Source organism: Globicephala melas, chromosome 10 (assembly GCF_963455315.2).
Source record: "Globicephala melas chromosome 10, mGloMel1.2, whole genome shotgun sequence".
NCBI lineage: Eukaryota > Metazoa > Chordata > Mammalia > Artiodactyla > Delphinidae > Globicephala > Globicephala melas.
Window position 1 is genome coordinate 85,121,574 of NC_083323.1, and position 18,388 is coordinate 85,139,961.

The 18,388-nt window shown below is 38.7% G+C and overlaps 1 protein-coding gene across 2 annotated transcripts in view; it reads left to right on the forward strand.

Annotated features, from left to right (window-relative positions):
* The first annotated feature begins 1,135 nt into the window (after window positions 1-1,135).
* Window positions 1,136-18,388, forward strand: part of LOC132597924 (sulfotransferase 1C4-like) — a 131,281-nt gene continuing 114,028 nt past the window's right edge. For both annotated transcript variants that reach the window (XR_009565437.1, XM_060305960.1), the window contains exons 1-2: window positions 1,136-1,247; window positions 4,915-5,041. Coding sequence is in view for 1 of the 2 variants with exons in the window: in XM_060305960.1 (XP_060161943.1) it covers window positions 1,221-1,247; window positions 4,915-5,041 (154 nt within the window). In the remaining variant the exon portion in view is untranslated. The remainder of the gene's footprint in view (window positions 1,248-4,914; window positions 5,042-18,388) is intronic.

The window sequence follows — 18,388 nt, forward strand, 5'->3', positions numbered from 1 at the left end:
CTAGTTGCCAGGAGGTCCCTTTCAACAACACAAAGCTGTGTATTCTCTCTTCTTCATCAGAATAAATCAGTATGTTTAATTAAAATAATGCAAATATCACTACTATATGAGTCACATGTATATGACTATTATAATTATACATATTTAAGACTTATTAACATTATAATCTAAAATTTTCTTAAATTTAAAACATATAGTGTTAAAGAGAGCACTGCTTAAATATTTAGTCAATTGTAAATTTGTTGATATTGTATCTAATTGGACTTACAATGAGATAAATGGAAACTAGGCCTCATTTAAACCCTTTATGGGCATTGCTTTCAAATTAGTGAAACACCCTCCCCACCCAAACTTCTACCTCTTCGCTCCAATTTACTATAGTCTACAGCACTGGAGCATATCTTCATTTGCTTTAGGTAAACATAAAGTGATATTTCTTCCAGACTTCATGGTAGTAGGTATGCATCTCCATGACCTTTGAATATGGCATTCGTTCATTGTTCAAATGCTTTCTTTGCGCAACTACTCTGTATTTGCATACAAACAAAGATAAGATCCTGTGTCTATATTCAAGGGGGAAATAGGGAGACCGACATGAATGCAAGCAGTGGCAACTCTCTTCTGGTGTGTGCTGCTTCCAAGGGACAGAAAGAGAGAGCAATTCTGAGAGGGGAGTGGGGATTCAGAAGACAGATTTTAATACAGCAAGGTGCATGCGCTTGCAGGACCGGTAGGAATCGTGAATGAAAAAGATCTGTGTGTTTGTGAATTAGAGAAGGTACTAGAAGTGAGTGGTAACATAGAAGAGTATTTCAAGCTGGGGAAACAGTATAACTCTTTCATAACTCTTTTCATAACTCTTCATGCTCTTTAAAATGTGATTCCTCCTGTAAAGTGAATTAACATCTCAAAGGTTTCAACAGGTTTCAGTTGGTGTCAAGAGGTGATAACTATTTATAATAAAATTAATGCATTCATTGCTTTTATAACCTCATACTAATTTTCTATATTCATTTCGAGTATCACTTAATTATAAAATGCATTTCATTTTATTTTCTTATGAAGGCACTCACTGGATTGCAAAAACCATTGAGAATATTACCAAGGCTAGAATAACCCTAACACCTCTATTGAATTGGGAGACATTTCTAAATTTGAAGAGCTAAAAATGTACTGTGAGAAGAGTTATCCCACCGCATTTGAACTACAACGTGCTACCAATGAATATTAAACAAAAACAATGCAAGGTAAGTTCAATGGTTAAGGGCAGGGGCTCGGGGTTACACAAACCTGCACTTGGATTCTTGCTGTGTCACTTTCAAGCTATGTGACCTTTGAAAATTGCTGATGCTCTCTGAGCTTTGGTTTCCTCATTTAATACAGGGATAATAATATTCATCTCATATAGTGTGATGAAGATGAAACAAGATAATGAGTGTATAGGTGTTACCACAGTATCTAGCTCATAAAAAATTATTATCTTTCAGTAATGAAAGAAATCTGAATCAGTATGTCAACTGTAATTATGCTAGACAATGTCTTATTCTATTCTGAATCTGCTTTGAGTCATTTTACTTTAAATATTGATGTCTAGAGAAAGAAAAACTGCCTTAATAATTTTATTTTAATTATTTTATCTATAATTTTTGCAAAAGATTATATAGGAAAAGAATAAAAAATAAAACTATAATATAAAACACTAAAGAATATTTACCTCAAGCCGTTTTTAAAGTCCCCACATTATTATTTTAAGTTACTTCTGGGACTTCCCTGGTGGTGCGGAGGTTAAGAATCTGCCTGCCAATGCAGGGGACACGGGTTTGAGCCCTGGTCCGGGAAGATCCCACATGCTGTGGAGCAGCTAAGCCAGTGCACCACAACTACTGAGCCCACGTGTTGCAACTACTGAAGCCCGCGCGCCTAGAGTCTGTGCTCCACAACAGGAGAAGCCACGGCAATGAGAAGCCCAGGCACCACAAGGAAGAGTAGCCCCCCCTCGCCGCAACTAGAGAAAGCCTGCGTGCAGCAACGAAGACCCAACAGAGCCAAAAAAAACCCAAAGAAGTTACTTCTAATTTTAAAGAATATCTCTATCTTCATATACTTCTTATTCAAATTTGTTTTCATGGAGAAATGCATGATCAGAAAAAAAAGAGAATAATATTTGTAAAGCAAAGGCAAGATACATGTGTCCACTGTGAACAATTTCCCAGTAATGAAGCCTCTTCATAAAATGTCAGCCATATTCTCAAAAAAACAAAAAAAACCCTACCAAATGTGCATAAATTGAAGCAGATCTTCCGATGATTATAACTCTGCGACCACAGTGTTTCCATGTGCATCATATCTACTCTTCCACCCAAATAAAAGTAGACACAATGAGAGGCAAATGCCGTGAAGTTTTGTTTTTATCCCAAGCAAATCTATCAGAACAGGTGAAAGTATACTAACCTGAGTACATTTTGACTCAACGGAGCATCTTCATTTCAAACAGACTGTCTCTGAGACAAGGAGAGAGAGATTTGGGGAGGAAAGGAGTCTGATAAGCTCAATTAACCTTACTCAGGGCAATACAGTAAAACTGATAAAAAATGCTACCAGGGATTAAGCTGTGCTTTATAAACATTACAACAATGACAAGAGTAGGTATTTTTCCTCTTATAAGTAAAGAAACTGAAACTCAGATAGGTTAGGGTGCGTCTTAAAACCACCACACTAACAGTACAGCCTGAAGGTACAATCATTTCAGTGTGACCCTTAATGGGGACTGACACTGTCTGGTTGCCCTTGGTCTCCCTAGAGGATGACCTGTCCCCTCTTGTTGATGGCCACGCCCTGAGAGCTTGGGGGATGGACAAGCCTTAAATGCTCCAGGAGGGCCAGTCAGAGAGTAAGTTCCTCCTCTGATCTTTCCCTATCAGCTCTTGACCCTACTTGGCCTCCTATATTTTATTTCTAACCTTTGTCTCTCCTTTTATAATGTTTCCCAACTTTCTTACGTGAAATTTATGTTTTCAGCTCATTTCATGATAAGTTAATATTTAATTTTTTAAATAGAATTTTAATTTTTTAAAAAATTTAATTTTTTAAATATTTAGTTAATATTTAATTTTTTCTCCAGAGTACTATTCTGCCTTCCCTTCATATCCCTCAACCTCCCCCTAATGTTTCTTACAGTTTCTTAGAGTACATCCTTGATGTGTGTGTGTGGTTTTTTTTTAATTTAATTTTATTTATTTTTTTATACAGCAGGTTCTTATTAGTTATCTATCTTATACATATTAGTGTATATGTGTCAATCCTAATCTCCCAATTCATCCCATCACGCCCCCACCGCTTTCCCCACCTCCCTTGGTGTCCATACATTGTTCTCTACATCTGCGTGTTTATTGAGTGTAATTGACATATAACAGTATATTAGTTTCAGATGTATGACATAGTGGTTCCATATTCATGTGTATTGCAAAACTATCACCACACTGTCTACTTAACATTCGTCACCATGCATAGTTACAGAACACATTCTTTTAACCTCTTTTGGTAAAATATGTGTTAATGGGTTGCACTGCCCTTCCCACTGGATCGTACTGACATGCAACTTTGAGGGAGGGTTCTCCAAAGGCCCTAAAAAATTCTTCTCTCTACCAAAAAAAAAAAGTTTCCATCTGGATGTCTAAGGTTTAAAATTTGGCCATTTATTCCTTTTTGTTAAGGCAGTGGATTTTTAAACTGTCATCTCTGGGCCTTGGGGTTTTGTGAATCTGCTCAGGAAGCTTAGGGCATTTAGAGGAAGCCTGAGGTGCTGGGTTACTCCACAATTATCTCTTGGGATGAAGAGAAGATAATGGTGGGATTAAAGGTGGCTCTTCATTCCTGCGTATCATGGTCTTTGTGTATCTTTCAAGTAAAGAGCAGCAGATGCTGTGCATTAGGGTCACAACCTGGACTGTGAACACAGTAGGGAAAGATATGTATTAAAAATGACTCAGTGAAAACCTCCTTATCTAAGTAAAATGCGTCCACCTTGATTTTCACTTAAAAAGCAAGTAGAGTATCTGGTACTCAAGCGATGCTGACCATGATTGAGGACAGTCCTATTACATCCAGACTTCTCACACTGGTTTCCAGAGGTTTCTTACATGCACCTAAAGCTCTCTGTACTTCGCTGTTATAGCCTTCGTAACACTGCACTGTCAAGAGTGTGTTTAATTATCTGCTTCCCTCACTTGACTGCAAGTTTTGAGAGAGCTGGAATCATTTCTGTCTTGCTCATTATTCCTTGCCTCTGGAACACTGCACACTACCTGGTATATAATAGGTACTAAATTAATATTTATTGAATCAAATTAACTTGCAGTTGCAGTATTTGTATAAAGTGGGAGGGTATCACAGATTCCCTGCTCTTTGGAAGATCAAATTGTACAAAAAGGAATTCCAAAGCATTCTTCTTCCTATAAATATGAACAATTTGTAAGAAATCTTCTTGTATGTAAATCACGTTTTGTAATACATGGATATTAAAAAATTAATCTCGTCCTTCAAATGAGTAGGGTCTCTCCAAGTCTGCCCCTAAAATATTACTACAAATTTTGTCACATAAATTCAAAAAGTGTGGTCAGTGGGCTGGCAGCATCAACATCGCCTGGGAGCTTGTTAGAAATGCAGAATGCCAGGCCTCATCCTGGAACTTCGGAATGAGAATCTGCATTTTAACAAGATCCCCTGATGATTTTTATGCACCTTTTGCACCTTAAGTTTTGAGAAACACTGGTCTAAGTCTGTGTTTAATAATCAGCTGAAGCTACCAAAAAGTTGTGACTTGCACAGGTGAGTTTGGCTGCTACTTTCTTTTAGGAAATGTTTTGTGTTGGGGCTATTTCCCTCCAAAAATAAATGGATATATTTTTTTAACAGATTATCTACATCACTAGGAATCCAAAAGATACAGCTGTTTCACTCTTCCACTACTACAGAGAGAACCCTAATCTCCCTGGCATTGAAACGTGGCATGAATTGTTTGAGCTGTTCCTAAGAGGAGATGGTAAATACAACAATGATTTTTATTCATAATATACAGGGAATATTTCTGCCCAAAATGAAAGCATTTTCCAAAAGTTCAAATGAATCCTAACTGCCTATTTTCAGAAATAGATTTGAATAGATTATTCTTTTGCTTCTTCTAAGCAAATTCTTTCTCACTTTGCTCCCTCACAGTTTTTCTAATCACCAATGGGTAGTAAGTACATAAGAGCAATGACTTATTAGCTAGTTTTAATGTCTTCAGAACAGATTAATTCTGATCAAGCATTTCTTTTTTTCATATACCATCAGTCTTTTCAGTGAAGTAATTATTCACTGATTAGAGTACAGTGAGATACAGCTGAAAGCTAGACAGGTAGTTTGAAACATGCCTTATATATACCTGCACAGAAAATAAAACAAGTCAAACAGTACACACACACACACACACACACACCCCCCCAATTCCCCAATTATAACAAAGAATTGGCCATCTTAACACTTGGCAGAAAGTAATTTATTCTGAAAACACCACAGTGATACATCATTTATTGAGCTGCGCAGCGCATGCTGGGCCTGCCACCATGTGTGACCTTTGGATTTATTCTTTTTTCCCTGACTCAGTGGTGTCTGGAGCACTTACAGAAAACAAAACAAAACAAAAACTCTTCTGAATTCCCAAGGCTTTCATTAAACAAAAATAATATACCAAGATGATTCAGAATCTAGAAGAGACATGATTTAGAAATGGTGTGTTCCCTGAGGATCTTATCTCTCACTGGACTTAATTGCTACTTTCACTGTTTTACTTGCAAATTGTTAAGCTTTTACTTGTTAATTTAAGAGAGGCCACAGCAAGCATAACCTTAACATGAGGACATTGGAAACTCACCAGCAACTGGGTTTTTTTTTTGTTTGTTTTTATTTTTGGCTGCGTTGGATCTTTGTTGCTGCGCAGACTTTCTTTAGTTGCGGAGAGCCGGGGCTACTCTTCGTTGCCGTGTGCAGGCTTCTCATTGCAGTGGCTTCTCTTGTTGCGGAGCACGAGCTCCAGGTGCATGGGCGTCAGTAGTTGCAGCACGCGGGCTCAGTAGTTGTGGCGCATGGGCTTAGTTGCTCCGTGGCAGGTGGGATCTTCCCGGACTGGGGCTCAAACCCGTGTCCCCTGCATTGGCAGGCGGATTCTCAACCACTGCGCCACCAGGGAAGTCCCAGCTACAGGGTTTAATATTTTGTTTTGCTGTAATCCCTAAGGAAGAATATACTGTGCTCACACTGTTTCAACTCCTCTTTCTATTTTGCTCCCTATCTAATGGCACATATTTGATAGAACCATCAAATTTCAGAAATGACAGGTATATTAAAGGTCATCTGGTTAAAACACCCACCTGATGTTTGAATCACCTTTACAACATCCCCAGGAATTGTAGAGGCTAAGCTTGAACTTCTTACCCTCGACAACAAGTTCACACCCCTCCCTCTTGCCCCAAAGCAACACATTCAATATTGGTACAGCTAAGATGTTTTAAAAAATCTTACCATGTGATATAGATTGTGCGTGTACCATGTGATACAGCCATTCAGCTAAGTGCTATGAAAACACGATCTCATTTCATCCTCACTAGAACAAATGAGGTAGATCTTATTATCCTCACTTTACAGGTGAGGGGAATGCAGGCCTTGGGAGGCCAAATATCTTATCCACAGATGCATAACTAATAAGGAGGAGAGCCAAGATATAATTCAAGTGTGAGCTCCAAAATCTTTGCTCTGACCGCTGTGCCTTAACTCGTCCAGCAAAAAAACTGTCCCCGATCATTAATTCATCTTCCACCTGATCGCCTTCTAAATATTTGAAGATAGTTAGCGTGCCTCACTCTGCCTCAATTCCATTTTTGGAATAAGCAGAGTTTAAATACATAAATTATTTTTTAAAAAACAGATCTTGAGTCTGCTTTTCCTCAAAAAAAGAAAAGCTGTGTTCATCTCCAACTATTACAGACTGGTTCACCACCCCTTAGCACTGCATGAGCTCTCCTTTGGCGATATCTCTATTATTTTGTCGTGCCGGAAGGCAAAGCTTCCTCTGGGTATGGTCTGACTAGGGCCTGCTCCTGTTGTAGAGATCGTTTGTCTATGAGGGCAGCCACAACCCAGGCCACACGCAGGGAAGCAAACTAGCTACCACGGAGCATCTACCTTTGCTACCATTGTCAGGAGTCCTGGCAGAATATCTGGGAAGGGCAGAGTGTAGTCAGAAAAAGTATTTCAGATGATTCTTTCACACCTTCTTCGCTGAGTTCATAGGGATTTGACTTGTAAGTATTCTACAGTCACGTAATCCAATCTAGGCCAACTGTGTCACAAGACGAATAGTCACTGAACCGCTAAAGCTTTAGTTAAATTTATTTGAGTGGTAGCTTCCCTTTTTACTATTTATAAGATAGGGTATTTGTTTTCCTGTGTGTGCGGGGTAGGGGATGTTTGTATGTATGTGATTGCGTGTCAGGGATGTTCTTCAGTGTCTATTTGAGGGGAGGGTTACGTGCAAATGACATGATATATTAGAAAGAACAGGCTACGGAGACAGAAGAACTGGGATGAAGTCCTGACTCTATTTTATTCCCTGTATGGCTTTGGACAAGTAGCTTAGCTGTTCTGAGGTTCAGATTCCTAATGTAGAATAGGACTAACAAAACTATCTATTTTGTAGAATTATTTAGAGGTTATAATTATGTGATGGCTAAAGTTTGCTGTAGAAACCTACTCACTTATTCTATTAAACGTAGACATTTAAACGCACACAGACTTACATAGTTTCACATTAGGGTGGAAATGTTACAAGCAGATATTTATCCAGAAAGATTACCTTATGACTGAGGCATCATGATACCCTGTACCCAATTCCAAACCGTAAACATAAATACACATGATATGACCAGACAGGACAGTAAAGGTATGCATAGCTACACACTTGTCTAATCATTTAATTTTCTCTTTCAGTTTACAAATACGCTTTAGGTTTTCAAATTACATAATAACTATGAATTGCGTTCTGGCAACATCCTGACAGATTAATCTCTCAATGCAGTATTAGCATTTTACTTTTTCCCCCTACGGCCCCCTGTCCAGTTTTATATTAGAACTGGAGACAACTTTAGAATTTTATATTTCCTAGGCCACTTCATCCCAGCGAGTTTTGTTTTCTGCACAGTTATCTATCATCAGAGTACTTTCTAGAAACTAGAAACTAAGATCCTCATTATAACTGGATATAAGAGTAGGGCACAGGGTTTGCAGGAAATGTGGGAGGTTTGAAATATCTGATGTGAAGAATAAGAGAATGTGTTCATGCAGGACAAATAAGTTTGCCAGGCAGCTCTGGAGCCCTTCAAGTTGGAAAAATGAATTTGCAGTGGTATAAATACATAGAGTTGTGTAAATTTCTTCAGCAGAACTCAGCAGCAAGGAGAGAGAGGAAGAGAAGAGGAAATGCTTTAGTTTAACACTGGGTGCTTTTTGGTGGTTGAAATAAACAATTAGAGGGCAAATAAGAAGGTATTGGCAAGTCAGTTGTTGAGGGGATGAATAAAAGGAAGAAAGTGAAAAAAATGGTCAGAATAGGAGATTGTAGAAGTTACCCATTAAGATTTTGGTTGAAAATCAGAATCTTCAGTGACTGTGGGAGAGAGATCCCAAGGCTGATTTCTGACTGAGACAAGGATGGAAAGAGTAGTATATTCAAAAACATGATTCCCAAAGGAGCCTGGATTCTGTAGGAGGGAGGCGTTGTAGAAGTGGGTGGGAAGCAGTGAGATTTCTGACTCACTCTCCAGACCCTAAGACACACGGGTTGGTTAAGAAAGAGCAACTTCTATTTAGGGGCATTTCAGAGGAATGAGTAATTTTGGATAGCAGAAGAGGGGCCATCCAGGCATATGTTAAGGCCAGGAGGTGGTGGAATAATTCTGTAATTTTGTGAACAATGTGCAGAAAAACATTTTCCATTAAAGGAATATTTCAAATCTGTTTTAGAAGCTGTATTTTCTTTAAAGCCATTGGTCTACTCATGACCTAGACAATGAGGATTCTGATTAAAAAATGAACCAAAACTGTAATTCCCTATATTAGTAAGGCAGCCACAGGCAGTGAATTTCTTTAGATTCTTTTGGCTGGCTTAAGTCCTTTTGGAACAAGGTGGAGAATAAATTAATTAGTCAGTAGAATAGCTGGGTCTCAAATTATGATCAGGCTATTATGCAAAGTTTATTCTTAAATCTATTTCGGGCATGTTGGAATATATTTCCTACTGAAAAACCATAATGGACAAGGTCAATTACATCTAATCACTGGGTATGGCACTGGGTCTCTATCCCTCCTCAGCCTCCTGGCTGTAGAAGCATGGGCTCCCCTGACAGTATTGGGAGCTTCCATAGCATCAGCAACTCTAGGCAGTGACATTAATCACCAGGGCTGGGCTGTAGCTGCTGAGGGGAGGTGGAGAGGCGGGTTGAGACTATGAGCATAGTCTGGGGTTCTAGAGACTTCCTAAATTTGAGAGAAAATCAATCTTTCTCCTACCATGTGTTTTGTGCCTTGGGAAAGGTTGGCCATTCTCAGAAGATAAACTTCTTACCACTGATATGGTAATTTGGGTAATTCTAAGTTAAAGTATTATGTAAGTCATTGAAATAGCAGTGAGATTGCTAGTAACTGAAGATTGTATCAGGGCAGCTCTTCTTGGCACCGATTCTTATTACATAGTCGTCTGGGCCCATGGAGCAGAAAATTGGGCTAACACTATAATGATACCACTGTAGTCCTGGAAATTCTTGTTTTAAAAATACATTATGGGACTTCCCTGGTGGTCCAGTGGTTAAGACTGTGCTCCCAGTGCAAGGGACAAAGGTTCGACCCCTGGTCAGGGAACTAAGATCCTGCATGCCATATGATACAGCCAAAAATAATACGTTAGTTTTTTGCCCTTTGCTTCCCCAGGAGCTGAAGTCATGAAAAACTGCAGTTGGTTTGGGTTAATTATACTTCAATTTATTCAAAGATTTAATGTCCTAAACGTATAGCACAATGTTTGGAAGACAATAATGGCTTAATAAATGTTTATTAAAATGAATCAGCAGTCAGCAGATCTTCAGGAAATCACTAGTAGAGTAGCTCTTTTATGATTGAGGCATTAGCTAGTATTAAATCTTTGGGTGATAAGGAGATGTTGACAAAAAAATAATCAATAGCCTAAGAAAAAATGGAAAATTTTATTTAAGCCAATCTGAGGATTAAAACCCAGGAGACAGTCTTTCAGAAAGCTCTGAGGACAGTTCCATCCGTTAGAGGTCAAAGCACAGTTATATAAGTTTTGAGACAAGGGGTTATATGTCAAATGACTTATTATTGATAGTTTACAGATCCAGATCTACATGTACAAAGTGAGTCATGAGTCATCATGACTTCTTACAAGATTAAGAAGGAATGTTTTCTCCTAAGGATGTCTGGTTAATGCAGACACTCTAAAGGGGAGGGAGGAGCTCCAAACAGGCAGAGAAAACTTTTATGTTTAAATTTTTCTCATCTTGCCATAAAATATGAATTTTAATTCATCAGTTTCCTGCTTTTGATAATTAATCTTTTAATAGAAAGCATTAGGTAATCATATATTTGGTCCCTTGATGCCAGGGTGGTTGCTTACCTAGCCTGAGTCCACCATGTCCCTTGATGTCAGGTCTTAATAGCTCGGTTCTTTCTTTCCTTTTAGGGGGTTGTACTAGTAAGATATATGACAGTCAAGAGTAACAGTCAATTCCAAGTTGTCCAGTAGGACTGGTGCCAATTTTACCTTGCATGTGCACTGTGCACATTCATTAAGTTATAGAGAACTATAGATATGACAGTTTCACGTTTAGATATCATTATCTTAGTAGAAGTTGATACACAGCTTGAGAGGCAAGAAACTATCGCTTTATAAATTACACAAACTGTAGTCAAAATTGCCAATAGGAGTAACAATGTCATTAGTAAAGACTGAAGCCAAGATCTTCCTAAACCAAACCATTTCCCTAGTATTTCACTTAGATTGGGAAGAGGATCTTTCATAGGGGAAATTTGATTCTTCATGTGTCATAATACAGGTCACATTAGAAGACCCATCAGGTATAAAAACCCAACATTTAGTATGTATTATAGCACAAGTTCCCCCCCAAGAAGCAGTTAGAATATCCAGGGCCATGCAATCCTGTAGGACCACTTTTCTCATCATGGAGACTTCCAAATTGAGCAAGCTAATGGCTTGATTATTATCATTCAAAGCTTGCTGAGTAAATTTTGTTAAAGCCTACATGTGATTAATGATATCTTCTATCCCTAGTGAAGAAAAGAGTGTCACAGCCAAATGGTCATACCATTGGAAAACTCATCGAAACCCAGCATGCTCACATTAAAGGCAGATTGGCAGGGGCTGTTTCAAGGCTTCCTGTAAGTGACCTTGAGCCCAAAAGAAATCAGTTGTGCATCTTCCTAACCAACCTGGTGGAAGCCAAGGCCATAAACTTGTTCCATAAATCCACTGCTACCCAGTAGTTAACATTTAGTGTAAAGGAGTATTTATGGCCAGGTTCAGAACAAGTGTCATTAGTTGGTCAGGTAAGAGGGTCTCACTTATTGATACTGGTGGTAGCATTAGCTTGCATGAAACTAGAATTTCTTTTTTCTAAAATAAAATTTCTAAGAGCCATCCAGTTAGAATCCTGGAGAAGATAAATCTACCAAGGTAAACTAGGAGTATTGGATACAGGCAGTTGGCCACAAACACAGCAATTGGATTAACTTTTTCATATTGGAAAACAATTGAGTCCAGGGAAGAAATACATTTGGTTCATCAGTAAAAGTATGAACAGCTATCAGAGTAATTGCTATATGAGCCTTGTCCAGCATCTTGGGTCAGCTGTCCACTTCAGATGTTGTCTTCTCATCCTGGTCTGGTAATGATGGTCTTAGTCAGGTGTTAGAAACAGGATTTGCAGTTCATTCAGGAGAGGAAGCCTGATAGGGTTCTTCCCAACATGGCTGTAAAGATTCCTTTAACTGACGTCTTTTCCAGCGTGCACAGTGTCCTGGTTGCAGGTCATGGGGCATCTATTCTTCTTCCAAAGATAGGTTACTGTGATAGTAAGTTTCAGAAAAAAGTCTTTCTGGTAATGTAACACAGCAAGAAGGAGCCGTCTGAGAAGTGAGTCTTAGGTGGTAAATACAAAAAATCTCAAAGACAACAACCGTAGAACTTAATGTCCACTAAAACATGATTTTTTTTGGTAAATTTATTTTATTTTAGGCTGTGTTGTGTCTTGTTTGTTGAAACAGCCTTTCTCTAGTTGCAGAGAGTGGGCTTCTCACTGCGCTGGCTTCTCTTGTTGCAGAGCACAGGCCCTAGGCGTGCGGGCTTCAGTAGTTGTGGTGCGCAGTCTCTAGAGTGCAGGCTCAGTAGTTGTAGCACACAGGCTTAGTTGCTCCACGGTATGTGGGATCTTCCCGGACCAGGGCTCGAACCTGTGTCCCCTGCATTGGCAGGCAGATTCTTAACCACTGCACCACCAAGGAAACCCAACATGATTTTTTTCTATGTCTACTAAAATTACCCTCATTTCTACCAAATGTAGCCAAATTAAGACTAATTTATTTGCAAAATAAGTCTGGTTTTAATAAACTCGGCTTGATTATTTACATAAGTGTAATTGATCATACAGATTCTTTTAAGGTGGCTCTGCTGGAACTTTTTATAAAGAATATCAAATTGAACTTTAAAAAGGCCTCTCAAGGCCAGGAAAGCCACACCAAGGGCTTGACGTCAGATTCCACCTATGATATCTATAGATTTGGATGGACTCCTCTCTTCTCTTAAGTCCCCCAAATATCCCAAGATTCCTACACCTGCCAGGAGGCAGCCTTTCATATTCACCTGATAAAGCTGCTGGGAACCTAAGAGTTTCCAATTTCTGGAGGGGTCATGTAGAGAGAAAAGATAAATATTTCAATTCTACTTACAAAGGTACAACTTACCAAATTGCTGTAAGTCATAATTAGCTTGAAGGGAAGGGTTTCCTTATAGCTCAAAACACAGATTGAAAACCAGTAATATTTCAGACAAAAACTAAAAAATTATAACCATATTCATCAATTTGTTCAGTCCTATGTGACTAATCCTTGATCTTAATCTTCTGTTAACAGTTTTATTAAGCTATCAGATTTTCCATTAGATTTCTTTAATTTCTTCAGTTCAGCAGTATAATCTGAAAGCTATCAGAAACCTGTACTTGTCAGAAGGTTCCTCCTGTGAATCTTGAAGATGAAGCATTTTTGCAAAAGCATCAGAGTACAAACAATAACTGTCTACAAATGACAAAAGATTTAAGAAGCCACAGTTAAAGATCTGATTACAATGCAATTGACAAAGAAACTTGGTTATTGCTGTGGCATACAACATTTTTTTTTTTTTTTTTTGGCTGTGTTGGGTCTTCGTTGCTGTGAGTGGGCTTTCTCTAGTTGTGGCGAGCTGGGACTACTCTGTTATGGTGTGCAGGTTTCTCACTGTGGTGGCTTCTCTTGTGGAGCACGGACTGTAGGTGCTTGGGCTTCAGTAGTTGCAGTGCGTGGGGTCAGTAGTTGTGGCGCACGGGCTTAGTTGCTCTGCAGCATGTGGGATCTTGGCGCACGGGCTTAGTTGCTCTGCAGCATGTGGGATCTTCCCAGATCAGGTGTTGAACGCATGTCCTCTGCATTGGCAGGTGGATTCCTAACCACTGCACCACCAGGGAAGTCCCATTTGTAATATTTTTCTTTTAAACCCTGGAGATTTTTAAGGCTGTCAATTTAATGAAACGATAAAGGAATAATATCAACTACAGAGAAATCTCTAAGACTGTATTTTTCAGCCTTGAGCTAAGGTAAGTGAACAGAATTTGTTTTGAGGATGTTTATAAACTTTCTGTACTAAGAACTTATTATTATGAAAAGCATGTCATTTTACAGGAAGAAAATGATAAATTCTTATGGTTTCCCTATTTCTCCCAAGATCCAAGGTAGATATCAAAACACAATTCTTGGGAAAATATGTATCTTTGTAGTCCTGCTGTCACTGTTTTTTTTTTTTTTTTTTGGCCTCGTGGCTTGCGGGATCTTTGTTCCCTGACCAGAGCTGGAACCCGCGCCCCCTGCGGTGGAAGCACAGAATTCTAACCACCGGACCACCAGGGAAGTCCCTCTGCTGTCCCTTCTGATGATAAAAGAATATTTACTAAAAATAAGAAAAAAACACCTCAGCCTAATTAAAAGAGGGGGCCATCCAGCTTCATTTCACAATATTATATTTATTTGAAATAGTGAAATTGAGCTCTCTGAAGGAAAACTCTTGCCCTCCAGAGTCTAATACGTGTGTGCCTTACTTTGACTACTTCACTGAAGTGCGAAGAACCCAGGGATGCAAAGTGATAATGTTCAATGAAAGCTTTTTTATAACATTTAATATTAGCACAACAATTCACTTTTCTTCTAGTCGTATATGGATCCTGGTTTGATCACGTTTTAAGCTGGGAAGAACACAAAAATGCTAAGAACATTCTAATTATATCCTATGAAGAAATGAAGAAAGTAAGTCCTTTCTACCATTTCAATGATGAAAATTTAAGTAGAATTAAGTTAAAACAGGAAATCAATCAATGAATTCCATTTTCAGGTTTCAGAGAATGAATTTAGTGTTTTGATGAGATATACTTTATATATATATATATATATATATATATATATATGTATTTATTTGCTTTTTGCTCAGGATCCTTCTAAAACCATAAAGAAAATAACTGCTTTCCTTGGTTTAAGTATGAGTGATGGTGAAATTAATCAGATTGCTTGGAAAACATCATTCGCTGAAATGAAAAATAATACAGCCAAAGAAAACTGTGATCCAAATCATACGATCTGTGCCCTCACATCTAATAGGAACCTGGTATTTAGGAAAGGTACGTCAGAGATGTGATGCTTTGTCTGGGCTTCCATCTGGAAGTAATTGCATTTCACCATTTTTAATCTCTCATTTCACCTTTGTACACCCCATACCTTGCACAGTGGATTGCACATTGGCATCCCTCAGTGAATGTTTATTAAGTTTATTAAGTGAAAATTTTGAACTACATTCTTTCCAGACGTTGACATTCCCAGGCCCAGTTAGGAACCAATTGAAAGATAGACACAGGTGTCAAACAGATAGAAATGATAAAGCTATGTGAAGAATGTGCCTCAGGTCTGCAGCCTAGTGTGATTGCTAATAACTAACCCTGAATTTTACAAACATACTCATTTAGTCACAGCCGCTCAAATGCAGTCCTGACCCCGCTGGGGCAGGGCACTTAGAGCATGGCACAGAGTGGTACATAACTCATGTTTTCTCCAGGAGAGAGAAGAGAGCTGATGAGTGTGACCAGTGCATTTTCCTAACCTCACCAATCAAATAACTCACCCTGCAGGAGTAAGGAAGGGGTGGAGAGAGAAGCTGGGATTGTTATCTAAGGATGTCCCTCTGCATGGAAACACAGAGAGAAGAAAATAAATCTTCTCCACTAATTCCTGACGTTTTAGAAGCAGGTTGAGTACATCTGGATATAGAATTGTTTTGAAATCCATGTGAATTTTAATACACATCTGGGGAGAAAATGTTTTAACATTTTTCAGATTTTTCATAACTTACAGAGACAAAATTCTTTGTACTTATGTACTCAGGTTTCTTACTAAAAACACACATTTATTTCCGTTCTTTGCCTCAACTGAATATAATTACTCCCAAAGCAAATGCTGGCCAACTCATGTAAATCAGATATTATCTTAACTTTGCAAATTACTTTTATCCTTTTTTGTGGTTCATTTTTTATTTCCTGATAGTTGGAAACCCAGGGCTAAGAGAGAGGAGAGAATTCAATTTACCAAATGTTTATTAATAAACTATTTTCTAAAAACTAAGTTTCAAAAATTTAATAAAATACAGACCTGTCATTCAGAAGATCATAATCTAGATGGTAATACAAGGTCATAGCAACCATACTAATAGTATGAGCAAATGTGAATAGCAACATGAGTAAGGGAGAGAAAATATTTGCCTAGCAAAGTAGGTGAGGAGATCAGATCTGGGACTGGAAGCCTGAGCAGGATTTTACTAGGAAAATGACAAGGAAGAAATATGTTACAGCAAGAGCTAACAGCAAGAAGAAAATCTCAGAACCACCATGGAATTAGAAGGTATTTTCTAGAAGGAGCAGGTAGTCTCACGTGCGGAAGTAGTATATGATACGTGAAGCAGAATGAGAGAGAGAAAGACTGTGGACAGAGAGCAAAGGCTTTGATGGACATCATGAGGTCTGTTTGCTGTTTTAAGAAGGGACCTGACAATGGTCAGACCTGTGTGCTAGAAAATCATAGAGTCAGAGTGGAAAACTGACTAGAAGAGGGTGAAAACAGAGGCAAAAAGTGCAGTTAAAATGTTGCTGTAATAGTACAAGTGAAGAAGCATTGAGGGTCGTAATTCGGGCACGGGCAGCAAGCCACTGTTGGGTGCAGCTCGGCTGAGAGGTCAGCTTAGGAGGCATCAGCAGACTGTGGAATTAGGTAAAATTGTTCGGGGTGAGTGGGAAGGGCTAGTGAAGAAATGGATAGAAGGGAGAGCCCTAGGGACCCCGACATCAACAGCCCAAGACAAGCCAAGAAAAGAAATCAGCCAGAATTAGGAAGAAAACTAGGGTCAAACATGACCATTTATTTACCATTTGTGAATTCTGGGAACGCAGTTTCTATAGTATTGGGGATGGAAGCCACATTCAGGAGGGGCTTAAAGAGATAAGAGGCTAAGGAGAGGAATAGAAATGAAGGACCACTCTTAAGAAGGGTGAGAATGGAGGACAGTATTGAAACGGGTGGGAGCTAGAGAAAGGCAGGGTGAAGAGAAAGGTTAGAAGGGGTGGGGGAGGGATGATAAAGGGAAGACAGGATGTGGAAAAGGATGCATGAAGAAAAGAAATGAGCAAAGAGGAGAGAAATAGGAAGATATTGGGAGGGACCATGGTAAAGAGGATGCTGAGAAATGAGGAAGTTCTAATCCTTAGTGGAGTCCCATACTTCTGTTGATGTCTTTCACCACCTCCCTTTGAGATATGATTAGCAATACTCAGTATTCATACAGCTTATTCTACAAACTTGAGAAATTTCACTCTAATGAGAAGAGTTTATCTCTGACCTGCCGACTGGTGACCCTAGCAAACAGCACCAGGTGAAATCATGTCAACATAATTGTAGCTAGCAACCTTAATTCTAATGCATTTAAATTCTACCTAAAAGTGATTTCCTTATATTAGATCTAACAAAACACAGGTTAACAGTGGAAGTAGCCTCTCTGATACTAGTTCCCATGAGAGCCAGTTGGTAAATTAGGACTGTATGAGGAAGTATACACAAGGAGGGTCAATAGAGACCACTTACTTCATTCCTTCCATTGGCTGGATGGAGTGGGAGTGGGGAATCCATCCTCTGAAAATAATCATTTCAAATAAACGACTGAAGTTGGTGATTCAGACTCCTTGGCACACGGAGCTATTCTTCACTTTTCAGAGGAGAATTTGTGCCTGCAGTTGTCCTTACTTTAAAGTCATAAATGGAGCTGATATTCTAGAAAGTGACTATGGTGGTCATGGAGATAAGGTGACAAGGGAGGATACAGAGTAGTCCACGTAAGTGTCAGAAGTCCAAGGGCCCATACAAACTAAAATTTATGGGGAATATTACAGGAGTATGGAAAGATGTATGGACAGGATGCATGTTGCAATACTGCTTATAACAGTGAAAACCTCAGATGCACTTAAATGGCTACTAATCAGAAATTTAAACATATTAAGTTACACCCATACAGGGGTTTACTATGGAGTCACGAAAACTATAGATGAAGAATAGCTAGGATTTACTGAGTGCTTACTCTGTGCCAGGCACATTACTTGATTTGTCTAAAACTTGGCAACAGACTCTTGAGGATGCTATTTATGTGGTTTTACTGAGACTCCAGGCACCTGAATAACTTGTCTAATATCACACAGCTAGTAGTAGCTGGTACAGTCAAGATTTGAATCCAAACAATTTTACTCTACTTAGTGTACTTTTCACTGTAGGTGTATAAATAGTAATATGGAAAGATGATCGAAGTATAAAAAGTGAAAAAACTAGGTTATAATTGTGTGACTTTTAAATGCAGTTTATATGCTTATATATGTTTACAAAGAAGAACATCTAGAAGAATGCATGCTAACCAATTTATTAGGCATGTGAGCTGGGTACA